At 39.5% G+C, this 22,118-nt stretch overlaps 1 protein-coding gene across 2 annotated transcripts in view; it reads right to left on the bottom strand.

The window, feature by feature from the left end:
* The window catches only part of ABCC4 (ATP binding cassette subfamily C member 4 (PEL blood group)), a 292,359-nt gene that overhangs the window by 199,674 nt on the left and 70,567 nt on the right, over positions 1 to 22,118 (bottom strand). Inside the window, exon 4 of one of the 2 annotated variants that reach the window (XM_058276501.1) lies at positions 16,510 to 16,734. The exons of the other annotated variant lie outside the window; for it this stretch is intronic. Within the exon in view, the coding sequence (XP_058132484.1) occupies positions 16,510 to 16,734 (225 nt within the window). The remainder of the gene's footprint in view (positions 1 to 16,509; positions 16,735 to 22,118) is intronic. 2 annotated transcript variants of the gene reach the window in all.

The raw sequence follows: 22,118 nt of genomic DNA, 5'->3' as shown, positions 1-22,118 counted from the left end.
CTACCTTTCCTTTCAAAAATAAACTGTTTCTCCTTTCTCAAATAGTTGCAGAAATTTCAACACAAAACTCACCTGTGGATATATCATCATCAAAGGAACTAGGGGGAAAAAATTCTTTCTACTGTATTTCCACAACTGGTAAAATGCACTAACCCTGTATAAAGTCCAATCCTCATTTTAATAGAAATTCTCCCAACCCCTTCTCTAATAATCCTTTTTTAAAAGAAGGTGCAAATTGCAGTTTATCTTCTTCTTCACTATGCAGACGTATTGTCAACACAGCTCTTCACCAGCGTTGATGACCCTCAGTTGGGGCGGGGGGACTCCCCTGATAGACTGCCCAAGTAGACATGGCTTCTCAGATTTTGAGTACTTCATAATTCCATTTTGTCTCTTGCTGTCGGACTGTCAGCTGTCCCTTCACAGTTTCATAGGACTAACACAAATGGCCTCCTATTCTTTTTAAACTAGGATGTGGCTTGTTAGTGTTGCTAGAACAGTCAAAGTAATTACGCTCCAAATATGAACATAAAAGAATATGTTACCTGTTCTGTTTTAGGCTTACTTCCTGGTACACAGCCAAGGAAGTAAGTTTGTCATATAATATGGCTGCCAGGAAAATTGGATATAATTGCCAAAAAGCAACTGTGATGAGTATGTTTAGCTCATTTGAAGCAGAAAATTGCCTGTACTTTTCCAAAATTGTTGGACAGAGTTGCTTAGTAATGCACTACACCCACTATCAAGCCACTGATTGCATCATCTAACGCCATTAATCATTGTGAGAGGAGGACTCAGAGACCACCTAACACACTCCTTCCTCATTCAGTAATCATGATGGGAAACTACTTCACAAAACTCATCAGTCTCCCTTCTATGGTCTTCTGATTCAATGAAAAAAAGTTTAAAAAACCCAACAACTTTGTCAATTTATAATCCAACAGTTCCAATGCCTTTTTTTGGCCTGACTTTCCCATGGCTGGCACAGAAGGTAGTAAACCTGTACAGAAGTGCTCTGTAAGTTTTGAAGGATTTGGCATTTGCCTCCTGGAGGTAACCTTAGCTTCCTTTTAACTCTGTTGGCTACCTTTTACCATTACTCCACTGTGGTTTACCTGGAGTTCAGAAAAGCATGTACTGAGTCAATGACCCAGGAGGTCCCACCTGTGGACAAGTCAGCTCTCTGAGCATGAGGAACACAAGGTAGACCCAGAGAACTGCTCCTGGGAAGTAGGGCCCTGTGATACCTGTTCTGATGTCAGGTTGAGGATCAGACCTGAATTCATGAGGAATTTCACCACATTTCCCTCACTTCATCATCTCCAAGGGCCAGAGAAAGGACTCAGTCAAGGTAGCCGTGAGTCCCCAAGGCTGAGCACTCAGGAATCCCAGGGTTACAGCCCCAAGTGGATGGATGAAGAACCAAAGAGAGCATGGCCAGGGCCCACCAACTCCATTATTCTAGCAACTGCTACACAGAGTCTCCCAAGATTCAACTGGTAGGTGTTTGGTGACGACACTATCTGACAAATACAACTCCCTCCCATGGGGGCCTGAAATATCCCCAGATTCTTGGAAACATTTTAGAAAATCTAATCATAGTTCTATATATAGTGCTTTGAAAAGTGAGGGGTAGTCAACATATATTGTTTTCAGAAAAATTACTCTTAATTAGGAAAGTTTACTAATGCCTATGCAAGTAATATATGACGTGATTTAATAATATGTTCAAAGTGGGTCACTTCCCAACACAATAAATGAAAGAATCCCCCAACACCTTTCCATCACCAATTTTTGTCTGAAAGAAAAGCTACTCCTGAGTGGTCGACTAAGCAAAACAGTATGACAGAGAAATAAGCAAGATGTAACACCTGTGGTACAGGTGAACTGGTATGGTAAAAGGAAGAAAGAAAAATGTAGAGAGAGTTAAAAGCCCCATGCCTGGGTGAGAAAGGTGAACAAGAACATACAGGTGAGTGGCAGGGGGGATGAGGTACAAACAGATATACATTTGGGGGTTGTGGTGGCTTGGGGCTATGTACCCAGAAAGATATGCCCTTAATCCTATCCATTCCTGTGGGTGCAAACTCTTTGTAAAGAGGGTCTTTGGATGAGGTTGCATCAACTAAACTGTGGCCCAACTGAATGAGGATGGGTCTTAATCCTATTACTGAAGGCCTTACAGGGAAGGTCAAGGAGAATGAGCGACAGAAAGAAGCTGAAGGTCCACAGAACTCAGAGAAGCCAGGAAAGGCCGCCATGTTCATTGCCACATGCCAGCAAAGCAAAGGACCAGTGGTTCACCAGCAGTTGGCCTTCCGGGAGACAGCATCACCTTAAAGACACCTTGATTTGGGACTTACATTTGTTTTAGCAGCCAGGAAACCAAAACAGGGGTTAGATGAGAAAAGATAATCTTATTAAGAACATAAATGATGTACGCCCCCTCCCCCCCGCCCATAGCAGGGGAAAAAACAAACTTGTATCAATTTTTAAAATTTTTAACAAAAAATTATAAAAATTTACACATAAAGCCATATGTTAAATCTTACAACAACTGCATTTTAAATTGTTTGGTCTATAAAGAAATTACTAATTATTTTCCTTATCATCTGCCTTCTTTCAGACTAAACACATACTTGGGGGAAACAACATGCCCTCTGCAGACTTACCTTTTGATATTTTATTGATATTTCATCAAAACTAGAATATTTTACAGAGGTATCGTCCTTTTTCCTGATATTTTTACATTTAACATTTGAAATAGGGTTGAACATTCAGCAAATCTAAAGTAACAGTAATATACATTTGTTTTGTTTTGTTTTGTTTACTGAGGATTGAACCTGGCACCTCATACATGGGAAGCAGGTGCTCAACCACCGAGCTATAACCACTCCCCATAAATAGAAGATTTTTTTTTCTTTTTTAGTAGGTACCAAGGATTAAACCCAGAGCCTCATACAGGGGAAGTATATGTTTTTAATAGCACAGAATTGGTTGGTTTTGCTATTCTTTCCCTTTTAAACATTATAAGTTTAAGGAAATCTGTGCAGCAGTAAGAAAAAATACAAAAGAAGCCCTGTCTAAATAATGACTTATTCCCACATTTTTAGAACTAAAAATATCAAAAGCAGTAATGTTGTCATTTCTTTCATCAATATTTACAAAGGAAGTAGGAGAAAGGTACATACTGCAAGGAGGAGACTCTGCCTCTGTGACAGTCACCTAACACACTTTTACCAAATCACACTTTTCTAAATCTGGCACTGTCCTACTCCTTTGAGTGGAGTAATAAGCATACCAAGTAGCAGCTGTGCGCCAACAACTGGTTAACATGCAGAGACACTGAACAAAGAAAATGACCCAGTTAGTATTTTAATGGGTCCCTAAGGGATTAGGGAAAAGGAGATGAGGACTTCAAAACATAACCAAGACAAGGGCTCTTGCTCAGATCAGGGAGCAAGACGGAGGACAATCCTCTTCAAAATTCCTGCTGTTCCTCTAAAACTAACAGATAATCACCACAGTTGAGGATCACCATGAACAGCCATTATTTACACTGAATGCTGAGTAAACGTATTACAATCTATTTAGAAAATTAAATAAACTACAATTTTAAAAAATAAAAAGTAAACCACTGGCCATAATTTATGCATAAATCTGAGGGAAAAAAATATAGATATTAATGAGGCCCTTTCATATTCCAAGGAGATATGACATCCACCTTCTGCCCCTCTCCCTCTCCCCTCACCCTGCTGTTACCTTCGAGGTGACAGGGTTCCTATAGCTTCCTGATGGGAAGAATTCTTGGGGCACAAATTAAATACAGAAACTGACTGAATAGGCCTGAGATGGAGTACAAGTTCTGGGTTTCTTAAGCACCCAGGTGACTCATCACTGAATTTGGTGGGCCTCAGCTTAGCATATGGCTTCACGCTTTATCTGTTCAGCAAGGAAATTAGAGATGTGCCAGAGCTCAAATGACCACACCCTGTACTATACACAGAGCTCCCAGGTTCCAGGACCATAAATATCCAGGGCATTAAAACTAGGGAAGAGACTGCTGCTTCTGGCCACAGCTGAGTAACCCCCTCTCTGCCATCGACCATAAAACTGGACAAAACTACGAGGCAAATGTTTTCAGGCACCGGTTAGCATGAAGGAAGTCCACACTGAGCACTGGAGTCCTGCAGAGCAGAGGAGACAGAGACTAGAGTTAGGGTCCTCTGAAGCAGCTGGCATCCGTGAGACAAGGCAACAAGGAGCAATAAGGTATGAACAGAGGAAGGGCCCCACAAAGCTCAGCAGGGAGGAGAGGGGGCTGCGAGCCTTGGCAGAGGACAGGATTGCATGGGTACAAGACAAGGCTCAACAGAGAGCTGTTGCTAAGGGGATAGCCTGCAGGATTGAGACACCACAGGTCAAGCAGAGCTGCGGGCATTGGAGTGCTCACCCAACCAGAGTGGAAAGACTCAAAAATACACCACGAACAAGGCTGGCACACAGCTGGAAGTACCAGAAGGTCCACTCCCTAGAGCAGTGACTCTCAAACAGGGCAATTTTGCCCCCCTCCCCTGGTACATTTGGCAATAACTGGAGATATTTCTGGGTGTTACCTGCATCTCATGAATAGAGCCCAGGGATACCATATTCTACAATGTACAAGGCAGCCTCCACCACAACAAAGAATTATCCAGCCCAAACTGTCAGTAGTGTTGATGTTGAGAAAACTGCCCCAAAGAAGGCTTACTTTAGACCTTCCCTAACAAAGATTAAACCAAACCCTAGGGAAGCGGACTTGGCCCAGTGGTTAGGGCGTCCGTCTACCACATGGGAGGTCCGCAGTTCAAACCCCGGGCCTCCTTGACCCGTGTGGAGCTGGCCCACGTGCAGTGCTGATGCGCGCAAGGAGTGCCCTGCCACGCAGGGGTATCCCCCACGTAGGGGAGCCCCACACACAAGGAGTGCGCCCCATAAGGAGAGCCGCCCAGCATGAAAGAAAGTGCACCGTGCCCAGGAATGGCACCGCACACACGGAGAGCTGACACAACAAGATGACACAACAGAAAGAAACACAGATTCCTGTGCCGCTGACAACAACAGAAGCGGACAAAGAAGACGTAGCAAATAGACACAGAGAACAGACAACTGGGGTGGGGGGGGGGAAGGGGAGAGAAATAAATAAAATAAATAAATCTTTAAAAAAAAGCAGCTGACAAAGAAGAACACGCAGCAGATAGACACAGAGAACAGACAACTTGGGGGGAGGGGGGAGAAGGGGAGAGAAATGAAATAAATAAATCTTAAGGAAAAAAAAACAAACTCTAATTTACAAGACCCACAAAGGAAACAGAGTTTGAAGGTTGAGTTCGTCAAGTTAGAGAAACTTGGGAAACACCTTGAGATTTCCAAAGATCTATCCTACAAGCCCTAAAATCAAATGTAAAGAAGTGAAGGAGATCAGCTAATAGCTGAGCTGTCCATTAGTGCAAAACTCAAACACACATCAGCAGATTATTAGAACCCAGGCCTACAATGAAGTATTCATAATGTACAATAACTTTTAAAATCCTAGATCCGCAAAGAAACAGGAATATGTGACCCATAACAAGAAAGAAAGCAGTCAGTGAAAACCAAACTCCCCAAAATAATAAAAGCAATAATAATAAAAGCAAACACATTTGCTTAGATTTCGATTAAACGATCAAATATTTAAAGAAGCTATTATAAGTATGTTCTAAGATTTTAAGGAAAATATGTTCAAAGAATTAAGGGAATAGAAGAAAGATTTGATTATCTAAGTGTTGCTTTTAAGAAGCTAGAAAAAAGGACCAATTAGATCTAAAATAAGTAGAAAGAAATAATAAAGATCAGAGTAAAAATCAACACAGAAAATGAATTAAAACATTTTAAGGCTAATAGTATATTTGGTTTTGAAAGCACTAATAAAAGGTATAAACCACTAAAAAGATAAAATAAGAAAAAAGGAAAACACAAACTATCAATACCAGGAGTGAAAAAGGATCGTCACTACATAGTCTACAGAAATTAAAAGATAATAAAGGCAGGCCCCAATGAAGATGGCAGAATTGAGACATTTCAGGGTTCCATCTCCCCACCAAAGCTTTGAACAACCAGCAAGAACGGTCAGAAACATCTTTCAAAGCTCTAGAAAACAGTTAAAGGACTGCAGTAACAGGGTAAGCACCAAATCAAGAAAAAGGCTACTTGGACGTGGTAGGATTTTGGGGTTCCCTCTCTGGTCCTTCCCGAGCCCCTTGCTGGCTCAGCAAGGAGCCAGCCCACACTCCTGTAGGGTCTCTGTCCCGCCTCATGCATATTACTGGGAGCTTGTACATCTGGCCCAATCTGTCTGGAGGTACCTGAAGGACTTCCTGTACAGAACTTGCCCTGCGTGTAGCAAGGAGCTCACAAGGCGCTCCTACAGAACGCCGTAGGAGAGCAGTTAGGTCGTGCTGCTTGAAGCAAGAGATTGCTGGTGAGAGGACATACAGTGCAGAGCCCAGGACCGTGAGTAAACTGTTTCCTAGGGAAAGAGTACATTTGAAACCATGTAAACGGAGGGATTCCTTGAGCCACGCATGTGTGTCCAAGACAAGAATAATGTACAGAAAGAACCAAGGAGGCTCCTACAATTTGGCTTGGTATTCTTCACATTCAACCCATTGTATGGATAAACTATCAAAACTAACACTTTCCACTCATCCAAAGATACACTTAAGAAAATAAAAATAAATAAATAAAAAGGCAAGCCACAGGCTGAAAGAATTTCCAGTTCATATATCTGACAAAGGATTTGAATCCATAATATGTAGGGAACTTCTACAAAAAAAGAAAAGAAAAAAGACAACTTGATTTCCTAAAGAAAATGGTCAAACACTTGAACACATTCATCACAAAGAAGATACAAGAACAGCAAAGAAGCACATGAAAAGATACTTAACATCATTTGTCATCAATGAAATGAAAATTAAAACCATAATGGATACCACTTTACACCCCCCAAAAAGACTGACAAAACCAAGTCTAGGGCAGGAAGAAGAGTAAATGGAACTCTCATATACTGCTGGAGGGAATGTAATCAAGTATAACTACTTGGGAAAATCACCTTTTGGCAATTTCCTATAAAATTAAACATATTTACTATACGACCCAGCAATGAGAAACCTAGGTAAACATTTATGAAAACACACCCATAAAACGTCATGTAGGGAAGTGGACTTGGCCCAATGGATAGAGCGTCTGCCTACTACGTGGAAGGTCCATGGTTCAAATCCCGGGCCTCCCTGACCCGTGTGGGGCTGGCCCATGCACAGTGCTGATGTGCGCAAGGAGTGGCCTGCCACGCAGTGGTGTCCCCCACATAGGGGAGCCCCACGCACAAGGACTGCGCCCCGTAAGGAGTGTGCCCCGTAAGGAGAGCCTCCCAGCACAAAAGAAAGTGCAGCCTGCCCAAGAATGGCACCGCACACATGGAGAGCTAACACAACAAGATGATACAACAAAAAGAGACACAGATTCCCAGTGCCACTGATAAGGATAGAAGTGGTCACAGAAGAACACACAGTGCATGGACACAGAGAACAGACAACTGGAGGGGGGTGGTAATAATAAATCTTTAAAAATAAAAAAAACCAAACATGTCATGTACATGAATGTTCACTGCAGCTTTTCTGTAACAGCCAGAACTTGGAAACAATTCAAATGTCCATCAAGAGGTCAATGCATAGAGGGTAGGGGAGGTGGAGAGTGGGGTATATGGGAACCTCTTACATTTTTTAATGTAATGTTTTGTGTGCTCTATTAACTTTTCAAAAAGATAATTAAAAAATTAAATTTTAAAAAGAAATCAATGGATACACAAGTTATGGTGTGTTCCTATAATGGCACACCACACCCAGGAATAAAAATAAAAACTACTGATTCACACAACAGCATGGAATGATCTCAAAAACACTATGCAAAGAGAAAGAAGCCAGTCACAAAGGTACATGCTATATGATTCCATTTCCATGAGGTTTTAGAATGGGTAGAACTCATCTAAAGTATTAGGAATCTGACCAATAACCATGGAGAGCTGGGATGGGGAGGCAGGAATGACCGGAAAGAGTGACAGAAAGGATCACTATCTTGACTGCAGTTCAGTTACACAAGTACATACATTTGTCAAAACCCAAACACCTCAGGCAGCAGCAGCCTGATGTCCTTGTCCTTAGTACGTCTCACACCTTAACTCCGCTTGTGCTCAAGAGCCCTGTTTGTGCTCAGTATCCTGTGCCTTGCAAGCAACAACGCCATGAGTCTGACTTCCAGTTCCAGCATAAGAGTTGAAAGGATCACCGCAGTTACCACAGCTGCTGAAACAGCTGCATTTGGTTCTCTAGCTTACGAAACATTATATGTTAAAGATCATCGCAACACAGCTATGGTGAAACTTCACAACCAGAAAAACAACCCCATGGTAGCATATGCTTTTGACATGGAGAATTTGGGAGATAAAGCTGGGTACCACTGTTGCTGGAGATCCAGAAAGTTCCCAGTCTGTGATGGGTCTCACAAAACACAATGAAGAGACCGGAGACAATGTGGGACCTCTGATATCAAGGAAAAAGAAACTTAAATGGACAGTTTAGATGCTGCAGACTAACTTGTCATAATGTTACCTGATTGTTTCATTAGAATGAATAGTACACTTCTAATTCACATCCCCTAGGTTCTAGAGGTGGTATAAAGCAAACTGCAGCTTTCACATTCATAGCATTTGCCTTACTTGTTGAAACTCAGTGGAATTTGTTTAAACAAAAAAAAAAAGGAAAAAGGAAAAATCAACCTCATGTCCTATGGCTTATTTTGGTCTTGTAAGGAACCATTTCTTTAAATTTAAAATAAGAACATTAGAATATAGCTGTGTTTGGTTTTTTTCATTATTTAGAATATAGTTAGACATTGAAGTTAACATATTAAATTATTCTCAGTATCATGTATATGCAGATCGTACTTATAAATTTCACAGAAAAATTATCACCTCCTCATATGAGTTAACCTAGAAAGTAAATTGGTTGTTATTAAACTACATTAATTTCTTAATACAATCTAGGAAAAAAATAAAAACCCAAACACTTCAGAATACAGGCATTTAATTTATGTAAATTACACTGCTGAGATGATTAAAAAGCATTGAATATAGAATTTTAGGTACATGAAAATAGAAGACTCTCAATATTAAATGGTACATCACGTATCCAAAGTTAGGAATTTTTCATTTTGTACAGGAATTTTTCATTTTGTTGGGCAATTTTTTAAGGAAAGCAACTGTTAGCAATTTGTTTTGAGGCTGGCTAATTTGTCACATATGCACAGTCCAATTCTAGGGACTGGCACTGTCAGTGGAGACTGGCACTCCTGGAATGGGCTAGTGTATTGCCATACTCAGCCACCCAAGCAAATGAGAACCAAAAAATCCATCTGAAGATAATTTTTGGCACAAAGAGCCCAAAACATGGGCAGACCAAAGAGGTATACCATGCACGTAAAAGTAAGGCCATGATAAATAGCCATTTTTCACCCTAAGATGAGAGAACACAGGCAATCCCTTTGATGAACTATTAGTGAAACCTGTGAGAAGGTTAAAGTATAGTCCATACAGCAACAAGACTGGCTTTGTGGATTCCTACCAAAACTATGCCTTCTTAATTATGCCTTCCTAACCCTGAGGCAGACTCCTTTCTACTCTTCCTTTCTCTATCTGTCGTGAATATCACAATTCATTAAAAAGCTTATAAACTAATTCATTTTGCCAATTTAAGATATATTTCTGCACATTATTTTATCAATTTACCTGCCTTAGATGAAAATAGACAATTTTTTTTTCCCCAAAATGATTTATTTCTTTATTTCTCTCCCCTCCCCACCCCCCCAACCCCAGTTGTCTGTTCTCTGTGTCTATTTGCTGCGTCTTCTTTGTCCGCTTCTGTTGTTGTCAGCGGCACAGGAATCTGTGTTTCTTTTCGTTGCGTCATCTTGTTGAGTCAGTTCCCCATGTGTGCGGCACCATTCCTGGGCAGGCTGCACTTTCTTTTGCGCCGGGCAGCTCTCCTTACGGGGCGCATTCCTTGCGCGTGGGGCTCCCCTACGCGGGGGACACCCTTGTGTGGCAGGGCACTCCTTGCGTGCATCAGCATTGCGCATGGGTCAGCTCCACACGGGTCAAGGAGGCCCGGGGTTTGAACCACCGACCTCCCATGTGGCAGACGGCTGCCCTAACCACTGGGCCAAGTCCACCGCCAACAATTATTTTCTTATAATGACCCACAACTCTCATTTGCTGGATATCAGGAGCAGTTCATGAGAACTAAACAGTTCCACCAAATGGGGGAAATAGTAAAAATGAATGAATGAATGGCCCATAACATTCTTAAATTGCCCCTCTCAGATCTGACTTCTTTCCAATTCTAAGATCATTATCCTCATGGATCCCTTGTCACCTTAAGAGTAGACACATGTAGTATGCCATCAACAGATACATTTTCCTAAATCGTTACTCTGATCATTCACTTTCTTACTCGAAAACTTTCAGTGGCTCCCCTTTGTAAACTAAGTAAACCCCAAGTGCTTCAAGCTCATGATCAAGGTCATCTAGCACATACCTGGTCCCAGTGTGCTTTTCTAGATTTACCTAATAGAGATCTACAAAGTTCTTTTGCCAAACTGTGCTACCATTTCCTAAAATCCCTTCATCCTTTTTGCTTTTCTCTATCAACTTTGGTCGAGGTATGTTATGCCTAGAATGTCCTTCCCCATCCACATCCCCCAATGAGACCCTTTCCTAAACCATAAACTTGTGTACTGCTGATCATCTGTGCTATTTTGTCTAAGTATGTGTATCCAAACCATCTATGACTAAGTGACAATAATAAAAATAATAAGACTACTGAGCACTAACTAAACACCAGGTACTGTTCTAAATATTTATATAGGTTGACTCATTTAATCCTCACCACACACACATTAGTTAGATACTATAAGAATCTTCATTTTACAAATGAGAAAATATAAGCTTAGAACAGCTTGCCCAAGGTCAATAGCCAGAAAACAGGAAACCGAGACCTCATACAAAAGCAGCCCAACTACAGAGCCTCGGGTCTATGCTTATGACCTAATGTCTTCCTAAATAACAAGCTTCTTCTGCACCAAGTCCTTTACAGAAATTATTTTATCCAGTGTTCACAACAACTCCACGGAGCAGGTATTCTTTATTCGTATTTTTTAAATCAGGAAACTGAGGCACAGAGAAGTTAATCAGCTTCTTTAAGATTTTACCATTTGGCATATGGCAAAATCAGAACTGGAACTCAGGTCTAGCTGATCTCAGAGCCCACACTCATAATCCTTACCCTCTACTACCTGCCACAGTGTCTTCTACAAAGTACACATGTACCTGATTCAACACATGGGCACTCGGGAGCTATCAGATTCCCAACCCAGACCCTTAGACATTCAGAACTGATGAAACGCTACCATCCTTGAGATTACACCTGCTAAACTCATATGCTACCCCAAGGTATTGAAAGGTCTTGGTTTTAGGCATACAAAAAAATTAAGCTGAATATGTATTTGAGGCTGATTAGTATCACCTGGGAACTTTTACCTTCCTTCCCAATACAATTCAGAATGTCTGGAGTTAGGAGCCAGGCATCAAAATTTAAGATTGCCTATATAATTCCAATGTGTAGCAAGTTTGGGGACCACTGTGCTAAAGCACAGCCTTACAGTGTTCACCTGAACTCCCATAGAGCAGATACAGCTATCTCATACTAGGGTGCAATTGACACTCATAATTCACAAGCAGCAGCAATTTCTCCTTTGAAAAAACTAAATGAAGCACCCTTTCCTTTCATAACTTCTTTGTTAGCTCAGGTATAAAAAATTAAACTTGTACCCACTGGCTCCTCTTAGCCCCTCCATGGCAAACTAGAGCACTGACAAATTGCCCCTCAATAAGATTACCTTTTCACAAAATGTGTAGGTCTAATTCAAGTTTTTACTAGAAGTAAAGCAGAAAAATGGGAAAAAAAGCTTTTTTTAAAGAATTTTAAGAGCCAGAAAATTAGAATATAGCATTAGAAGAGAAAATCCAACCAAAGTAACAAATGCTTCCTGGGAGACACTATATTTCCCTAAGTACCACACAGAGTGACTTCAATTAATACCGTCAACCTGATTCTTAGATACTTTCAGAGAGGAAACCTAAGCACAGACTAATAGGCAAAATATTACATTGAATCATATGAAATTGTTTTTGTAGGGCCAAGTTAGTTGAATATTGGTAATTTCATATTGTTCAATCTAAATAAAAAGCAGTATAGAAAGTCTACACTGAAATACAATCTTTATTATTTTATTAAAATGTAAAGAGCTTTCAATAAAAGTAAAGTTCAATCTTGGAATTATGAATATGACATCAAATGGCTGCAACACTGAGAAAATGTTCTATTAATTGCCTTTCCACAATCTATTGGGAGATGAAGTAGGAGGGTTGGAACAGAGGTGGGGGGCTACAGAGGAGTCAAACCTTCTCACAAGGCAAAATTCTAGTGTGTGGATTTTTTAAACTCAGGCTCCACTTATTACAGAGGGTTACGACATTGCCCAGGAAAACTAAGCAAGCAAGGGGTTTCTCGTGTATCCTAGAAGGACTCCTACTTCCTCCTCTGAGTCAGCAAAAAAGAATGCCTGCTGTCTGATCACTGAATTTTCAAGCATAACTGAGCTAGGAAAGTAGAAGAAAATTGGTCAAGAGAAGAGGAGTCTTCTAAGAAAGGATTAAAGAAGGGGGAAGAGTCTACTTAGAAAGATGAAGAGTACATAAAAATATGAAATCTAAAGGGAGTGGACACAAAGAACATGCATGTGTCCCCCCTAGAATACTAAAAATAGAACACCATCACTTACACAATTAAAAATATACTTAGTATTAAGTTAAAATATTTCTCTAAACAGTTTATTATTGATCTATAGAAATTATGCCCTCATAATATGCTACATAAATGTAATTATATAAACTCTCTTAAGACAGATCTACAATAAACGATACAGGGAAATGACACTATTTGCAGGAAATCAGCTCACCTTAGAAGCTGAAACAAAGGAGGACAAAGGGTTTCCCACAAATTATCCTTTTGGGTGACTCTAAATAGTGAACAGTACAGACTTTTATCCAGATAAGTAGTCTGGCCAACCTGATTAGATTTGGCAAAGAAGTCTACAAAATATAAAAAGTTGCAGAAAACAGCTTCAGAGAGCTTGATGACCGACAACCTGGGCTTTATATGGCATTCAGAACAAGCCAAACTTCACTGGGCTCCACCTACCTGAAATCAGTCCACTGTGGGAACTACCAAAGTTCTTTAAACTGGGCACATCAGAAAACCTAAAATTAATTAGGCCAGAGATCACAAGGAAACGTCTCTGCACCTTAGTCATTTTATATTGCAAAAGCAGGGATGATAACACCATCTTTGAATACTAGAACTGCGGCCCTGCCGGCCCCACGTCTAAAACCCTTCGTCTTCAGGCTCACTTCCACCCAGGCCTTAAGCCAAGGCTGGGGCTGACAAATGGGAGATGCCTTCCCACCAGCAAGCGAGGCTGGTGATTGTTAGCTGTCTTAAATCCAGGCTCACCCTGCCTTAAGTTACCATCTTCCCCCACCCTGTCCCTACCTCCAATGCTCTAAACTGTGGAAGTAGCCCCTTGGCACTTGAAGTTGGACAGGCCCTCCTCACTCCATGTCTCAGACAGAAACTAAGGACAGAAAGAAAGCCATTGGCCCCACTGTAGAAGAGAAAGCAACACGTTGGGACTGGGACCAGGATCCAGTGGCAACTTTCTAAAATTTTCAAGTATAAAGTTAAACAGAAAAAGTACTGCCATAAAGAAACATGTGTTCTTAATGCCAAGAGGGCATAGCCTGTTCACAAGTGGGCAATCACCTGTGTTGTGCAATCTCTTGGTTTGGTAGAAAGTTCTGAGTAATAAATACCCTTGAAGTAATACCCGGAAGTTCAAAGAACCTGAACAGACCATGATAAGCAATGTTATGTTCCAAATTAAACAGAGCCACAGTTAATAAAACCACCTCTTCATTGAGTCCTCAAATTAAACAGAAAAATCAAAGATCAAAAGCCAAAAGTAATTTCACCAGAACTGTGCAAAGGTAAATAAATGCGATGCCATTTTTAGTTTATGGTATATCCCATGATGTCATTCAATACTACAAATACCATGGTTGGCTTGGCAGTAATTCATTCCATTTACAACCACCAACCTGATTTACCCCCAGGACCAGGGATTAGGAGGCACACCTGAGCATAAACAGCAAGCAGTCACAGAAAACCCCTTCAAGGTTTTGCTGTAGCACCAACTTTTACAATAAAGAATTAGCCCATATGTGGTAAAGTGTCTTATTTCTTCACCTCAGCATTATTTCTAAATACATGTCAGTATATGAGGAAATTTGTCTTTCCCATGTTTCTGGAATTTCAGGTTAAGTCTACGGTTTAACCCAAGCTATTCTTAACTTCTTAATGGGACGATTCTTTTAGAATAATCAATTCAGCAAATTAATACCTCTGGGAGATGTTTACATGCAGGCAAGCAATTGTGCCAAGGTAGATCAGATTTCCCAAAGGCTACTTTCCAAAGCATTAGTGTAAAGAGGAAGAAAAACAGGTAACAACAACTCACCTGTGCAAAGAGCTTTGTTTGACTAAACCATCACTTCAAACCTCATTTAAATATTTAAGGTTTTCACAAAGGAATTCTAAGGAAATTACCTATTTATTCATTGGAACAAGGCATGCTCTGGAAGGACAAAAACCTAGCTCATTCAACTAAATGGTAGGAGTGCAACATAGCAAAGAAGATGGTGACAACAACCATCCATTCATTTGACTAGCATGGTTTTAAGAGAGCTTTCTTCTCATCCTCACTGTAACTCCTTCAGTAGGGCAGGCAGTTATTGTTACCATATCCATGTCACAGATGAGGAAACTGGGCTTCCATGTTTTAGCTTATATAGATAAGATTCTAGGCCACCAGGATTCAGACAATTCTGAGATTACTCAAGATTCTGCCCAAAGGAAAACGTGGAAGATATCTTGTATGTTGCTGAGAAAAGTATTCACAATAAACAGAAGCTACAGGTGAGGAGCAATTAAATAAAACAAGTAACACTATAAATTTAATTTGCTCAGTGTTTTTTGTTTTTTGTTTTTTGTTTTTTTACGGAGGTGCTGGGGATTGAACCCAGGACCTCGTACATGGGAAGGAGGCACTCAACCACTGCTCTCCAATGAGAGCTGGTTTTTCCTTTGTTTTCAAGAGTTACCGCAGATCAAACCTGGGACCTCACACATAGGGAGCAGGCACTCAAGCATTTCAGCTACATTGGCTCCCGTTGGTTTTATTTTTAAAGAAAAAAGCCAACAGCTCAGGTCAAAATGATAGCCAAGATTGAGTTTCAAAAGAGTTCTTCAGCTCTTGACACTGGTATCTCTCTGGCAATTTCTTTGTAAAGACATCTGAAATTCTTATTCCTTTTATAGTTAAGTCCAGCATATACTATGGGATAGTTTTATGGCATTTCTCAATATAAAAAACATTAAACACATCAAATAGATCTTAGCATTGAAAGTGCTATAAAGCAGAGTAAAGGGAAAGGATATATTATATAAAAATAACTTGAATGAAAAGCAACATAAAATACATGAGACCATAAGTTCTCTCCAAAATCACTAAATAAAAACAATCTAAAATTTAAATTGGTATCCCAAATGTCCAGCTATTTTTCTAAATACTATTTTTTAAAAAACATATTTAATATTAGAATATAACAACAGTCTGTATTTGGCATGGATTCCATTTATATTTTTCTTTAGTTAACAAAATTATACTGAGTATGATTAATGAATCATTGAAAAGTAAATAAATACCTTTCTCAAATACACTATTTTTTCTCCTAACATTAATTTTATGGATACTAATTTTACTGAAGTTCACTTTCAAATACAACTTTGATGTAAATAAAGGTTTTAATGAACAAAATATTTCCATATATGACTCTGAGATTTAAGCAAGAAAACAATGAAAAACTATTTGATATTTACTTTCTAATTAGATTTAATTTTAAATGTAATATCCTCCAATACCCTTTGGCGAAATGTTATCAAAGGCAGTCCTAATGATCTCAATAGAAACATTATATAATCGGTAAAGTTTGCTTCAAGGGAAAAAAAAGACAGAGAAAGAGAACCTAATAATAGGAAAGTTTTCTTAAAGAAAAAAGAAAACAGCCTAATGCAAACAGCAAGCTTCTCTAGTGAAGTTTAAGTGATTCTGTTTATAAAGTTTTTAAGTTACATAGAACTTTTCCAAAATGCTTCTGATGCTTCAAAGGAAGTACACATTTTGAAAATGAATGTCACTTACCTTCCGATAAATCATATGGCACATGGCTACTCTTAACCTCATCCCAGCACACTGAACATGATAAAAATATAAGTGATGCAGTATGGCCAAAATGAGTGTGCAGACAGTCAATACTGTGGCATAGACGTACGCTGTGTGCAAAGCCACAGAATCGGTGGGATCATAATTTTCAAAATAACTAATAACTTTCCCCAAAAATATGGGCTGAATTACTTTGGTGCCTTCCTAAAAAGAAAAAACAAAGAAACCTTAATTAAAAATACAAACCATACCAATTTTTCTTGACATAAATCTTATTTTTATTAGCATGTTAAGAAGGCATTTTGACAAAGTGCTAAGTTCATCATTAGCCTATAAGAAAAATAGGAATATTTTCTTCCCTAAAACAGACAACAGTTTTATCTTAGACAAAATAAGATCAACTACAACAAAGGTTTAGTACATTGTGCTTGGTACACTGTGGATGCTCAATAAATATTACAACTAGTGTACTAAAAAACATTTGGCAAACAACCAAGTAAGTCTTGGCCTGAAATGGTAAGGAAAAAAGTGGTAAAAGAGGGAAAAGAGATTTGTATCCATGTACACAGTTCAGCTTGCCAACTGCCTATTTCCTTTGTACTGCCAACATCCCAGCCCCAAAGGAAAGTTCAGCTAGCTCATTCACAAAAAGTGCACTCTTGCCACCTCCTTATGCCTTAAGAGAGTTTATAAACAGATACTGGCACTGACACACATCAGAAGAGAGAAGCCTCCAACCCTTCCCAAACCAAACTCCAAATGCTGGTAGATCCAAGTCCGGCTTCTGTTAGGTATCAGAAAGGAGCCAGGCTTGGGAGGTTCCCAGGCTCTTGGCCCTGAAGTAGGGAGGTAGTTTCAAAATGTTTCTACCACCACCACTACCCAGAATCTGGGATGTGCACTGAAGCACTGCCCCTCCTTGGCTCAAGCATCAAAATTTAAACACAGCACAAATCAAACTAAACTATGTCACCAGCTGTACTCTACCAGCTGTAAGTTTCAGGTGCTGGTTTGAAGAACTATTAATCATCTGTTCCCCAGGCAAAAATTAAAATCTCACACCAGTGAGCTGGGAGGCACTGGGACTTACCTCCTAAACAAGACATAGGGATTATAATTGCCTTCACCAAGACTAAAGGCAAAGAAAACAGAATACTGCTTGAACCACAGCATGCAACATGCAAAGTAGCTCTCCTTTGCTTGCTCATTTGCTTCTCCCTGCCAAACAGCCACCCCACCCCACAACTTACTTCCTCCCTCTATAGCCCCTAATAAGGTACCCTCCTCCCCCATCAAAGAAAACCAAACACTTATTACAAAATCCAAGTCACCAAAAGTAAACACACAGGCCCTTGACATCACTTCCTCCATGGACTTCTCAAGAAACAAAATGCCAAGAGTTTGGAAATCTTTCAAGAACTCAACTTTGAAGCAAGCGTTTCCTTTTAAAATGGTATTTCCTTATTAACACAGACACGATAAGCAACGGATGGGTTTGCTTTTGACAGTTTTCTCCCACTGTTCTTGAAAAGAGGAACCTATGCATGAGAGAGGGGGAGACAAAGAAACCAAAACAAAAAGAAAACTAAACTGACATACATTTGTCCCAATCAATGAGCGCCCAATCAGGACGGATGGATAGCCCCTTCCCTCAAATGATCATGACATTAAATGACATTTCTATACTGCTGCCACCCCACCCCACACACATACGCAAAACTTCATGAACCACACCACACTGGCGATGTCATCTACGGTAAAGAGGGAAAACCATTTAGTTGGGGAATTAAGAGTAAGATGACCAGATCTCAAGAACACAAAGGCTTGTTGTTACATTTCCAGCACTCCCAATCATTCATCCTAAGAGACATTACAAGTTTATAGAAGAGCCCCTGGTACAGTGGGTCATAAACAGACTGTTCAGAGTTTGAGGTGAAAATCTGGAAGTTTACATAGAAAAGTAAGAATGCCAACCGTACTACTCACAGGCAGTCCCAGGCCAGGTGTGGCTATCTCTGCAGCCACCAGAAGCCTGATAGTAATTCCTTCAGTCCCAAACTTTCCTAAAGCTTGTGATTGTGTCTAGGATTCACAGCTGCCTTTTATACAGTTCTCCATTTGAACTAACATGAGTCCGGTTCGAAAAATGAAAGTTTAAGAGTGATGTCATTCATCAGGGTCCAGAGAGAATACTGATGGATGCAACTAATCCAGGGGAAAAGTATGCAAACGAAGGCCACACACTACCACCAAAACACCTGAATGTTTCTGCTTAGAGATAAGCATTTAATAATTCAGTCATGCAAACCTGCTCATTAGTGAGTAATGCCAGTTCCTAACCCATACTTTCCTACTGATCTTCCATACCTGACCCTACCCTCGAGCAGTACGAAACAAAATAACCGGAAAAACAGGCATTATCAAACTTGAAATTAACCAAATCAGAACTTTCTGGATAGCAGGAACAAGGTCAAAAATTGCTCACACAAACCTCCATCTTTGCCACTAACCTATCACCTGGTGAAGATTCTTTCCAGAAACCAATAGAGAACATAGTCCTTAATTTTTCATGGGAATTCCTCTGAAATCTCTGAAACCACATGCAGTTTTTAGAACAGCCCAATGTGACACCACAAACCCTCACAGTTCTAGGTTCTAGCAGAGGGTCAGAATTTGAAGGTAGATATTTCTAAATACTTCAGGTTATGCAGTTTTCAACCTCAAAGTATCTGATATCTGGGCTCCCTTCCTTGCTTTTTAGGAAAACTTACTGCATGGCAGGAAGCTAAAATTTCCCCAGTGAGCACAGTGCCTGCACCATGTTTCGCCCAGGCACTTGAGAAATTTCTTACCCAACTCTATCACCCCTGATACATGACAAGGAAAGAAACCACAGGAAAAAGAAATCAGCCATCAGAAAAGGCATCAAGACAGAAATGCCTGCGTGAAAAATATAAGAAGAGAATACAGAATTTTTGTTTGGGTGATGAAAAATTTTGGAGCTAGATAGTGGTGATGGATACACAACACGGAGAATGTAACTTATGCCATGGAATTGTACACTTAAAAATGGCTAAAATGACAAGTTTTATGTTATCTCTTTTACCACAAAACTTTAAATATATATATATGAAGAACAGAGTAGGCTTATGGGAAAATGAATAGGCAGTTCGTTTTTAAAAAGGGGACTAGGTGGCAAAGGCAGACTTGAGAAAAATCCAGAAATAAGGAAGAAAATCAGTGGATCTGGGGAGACAATAAGCAAAGAAATAAATCATAATTTGTTTTAAAGTTTTCTCTAAGAGGAAAGAGAAAACAGTGCGAGGGATAAGAACAAAAGGCCTCTTTTGAAAATAATCCCTTCTATAGACTTGAATTTGGAACCATGAAAATATTATAACATAATTTAAAACAATGAATTTTTTAAAAAGCAATTCCTGAACTTTGAGAGTAAAATGAAGCAAATACACCTAAATATATATCCATCCAGTTATTGGCATAACCATACAGGGAAAAAAAAAACAAAAAACTGAAGGTGGTTTTAAAACACAATAATTCAAAATTACATTCCCTTTGGGATATACCTACCAAAAGGACACTATGGACTGCAAAAAAATCTTAAATTATTTCCAGAAACCATGTTGTGGGCAATAGGATTGATGCTATAAGATAAAACAAATGAGGAATTAGGTTGATATCACTGAGAATGGGGATTAGGCATGAGAGAAAAGAGAAAAGACGATGGGAGAAAACAGATACAGATTTAAGAGTAATGAGATTAAGTAAAATCAGTATTATCCTGAAAGTGATGTGGAAATACTCATATAAATTCATGACATGTTTATCTTTAAAAGAAAATTTTCTAGCTTTGTCCTAGAAACAATAATCAATGCAGGGGGTGGGGTTGAATGGGACCTCACATATATATTTTTAATGTAATATTATTACAAAGTCAATAAAAAATTAAAAAATTTAAAAAAAAAAAAAAAAAAATAATCAATGCAAAGGCAATAAGCCTCTCTAGTGCCCAGACTGTACTTTCTAAATACCATTTCATAAAGAAATGGTTGCCTTATGGGCACCTATATAAAAGACAACTAGACATTAAGTACCTCCTGATGCAAGTACACAATCCTACCTAGGAAGTAATCCCACCAAAGGGGTACAAAACCAAACCTGTATCAGATAAAGCCTGTGAATTTAGCTACCAATCTAACTTGCCAGAGTAACATGTCAAATGAAACACAGGGGTTGCAGACTATGGTAATGTCTACATGATAAATAACCTGGTTTCTTCAGTTAAAAAAAAAAAATAGCTGAGAGAGAGAGCTAGAAGAGGAATCTTTATAATGTCTATCAATCAAATGCACCTTAATTGGACACTCAAATTTTAATATCATCAATATCTAGCCAGTGTCAACATTTCTGATAGTCTTACAAATTTTAAAATATGTTATTTTCTATGCATATTAATGGTATTACGACTACATAGGGGAAAGATTCTATACCTTTTAAAGATATACACCAAAATATTTATAAGTGAAATGATGTAATATCTAGAGGCTGCTTCAAAATAATCTTTAAGAAGGAAAGAGATGAAACAAGTATGGCCCTGAGCTAATTATTATTGAAGCTGGGTTAGGTGTACATCAGAGTTTATTATCCTATTCTACTTTTGTATTTTTGAAATGTTCTTCAAAACCTAAGCGGGAGGAACATCTTATAAAGCTTGGTCCTCTTGTCAAACAGCTGGCAGAGGAAGGTACAGTTAAGAGTTATAGAAATGCCTACTCTTGGTTCTCTGTCCCTTCAAAGGGGGATGTGGCAAGAGAAAAAGTATTGTGATAGAATGCAAAGAGCACAGACTTAAGAAAACAGAATGTTTGGCTTCAGAAAACAAGTCAGTGACCCTAAACATTTCACATGCCCTCCTGCACCTCTGGGTTCTTATCCATAAGATACCTGTCTACCCTGGGGGATTCCCATGACAACTAAACACGCTACGACAGCTGAAACATGCTCAGGAGACCGAAGCACATCAGAGAAATAACCATTAGCTATAATTACTTCCATGATGTGAAAGTCCTGGGAAGCAACGTATTCCATCTGTAATGGCAAAGAAACCAGTTTCCACAGTGAGATTATAAAATGCCGTTGCTGCTTATAGACAGTAACAGGGCAGAGCAAGAACTCTTGGGCAATCATTCATAAAAGCCAAGTTTTGGGGGCATTTGTTAGAAGTTTCACTTCTGAGCAGAATTTTTTTTTAACCAGGACGAATGAAATATTTTAAAATTGAACTGTATACTCTCTGACTTCTGAAAGTCAGGGAGTATAAATAATCTATCTATTTTTAGGACTCAGGGTCAAATGATGAAATTACTAGACTAATTCTCTGCACCAAGAATCCGCCAGGTGTATAAAGCAATCTACTCTGGAGGTCCAGCATCTGCTTTCCCACCTCTACCATGCCTGCAGCCCTGAGCAGGGGCTCACCACCCTTGATGTCTTTATTACTGGCAGCCGCTGCTCCGTGTCCACGGTTGAGAAGAGTGTGGTGGATACTTGGAGAAAAGAGTTGGCAGGAA

This window comes from Dasypus novemcinctus, chromosome 15 (assembly GCF_030445035.2).
Source record: "Dasypus novemcinctus isolate mDasNov1 chromosome 15, mDasNov1.1.hap2, whole genome shotgun sequence".
NCBI classification, from domain to species: Eukaryota; Metazoa; Chordata; class Mammalia; order Cingulata; family Dasypodidae; genus Dasypus; species Dasypus novemcinctus.
This window is presented reverse-complemented; position numbering and strand designations above follow the sequence as displayed.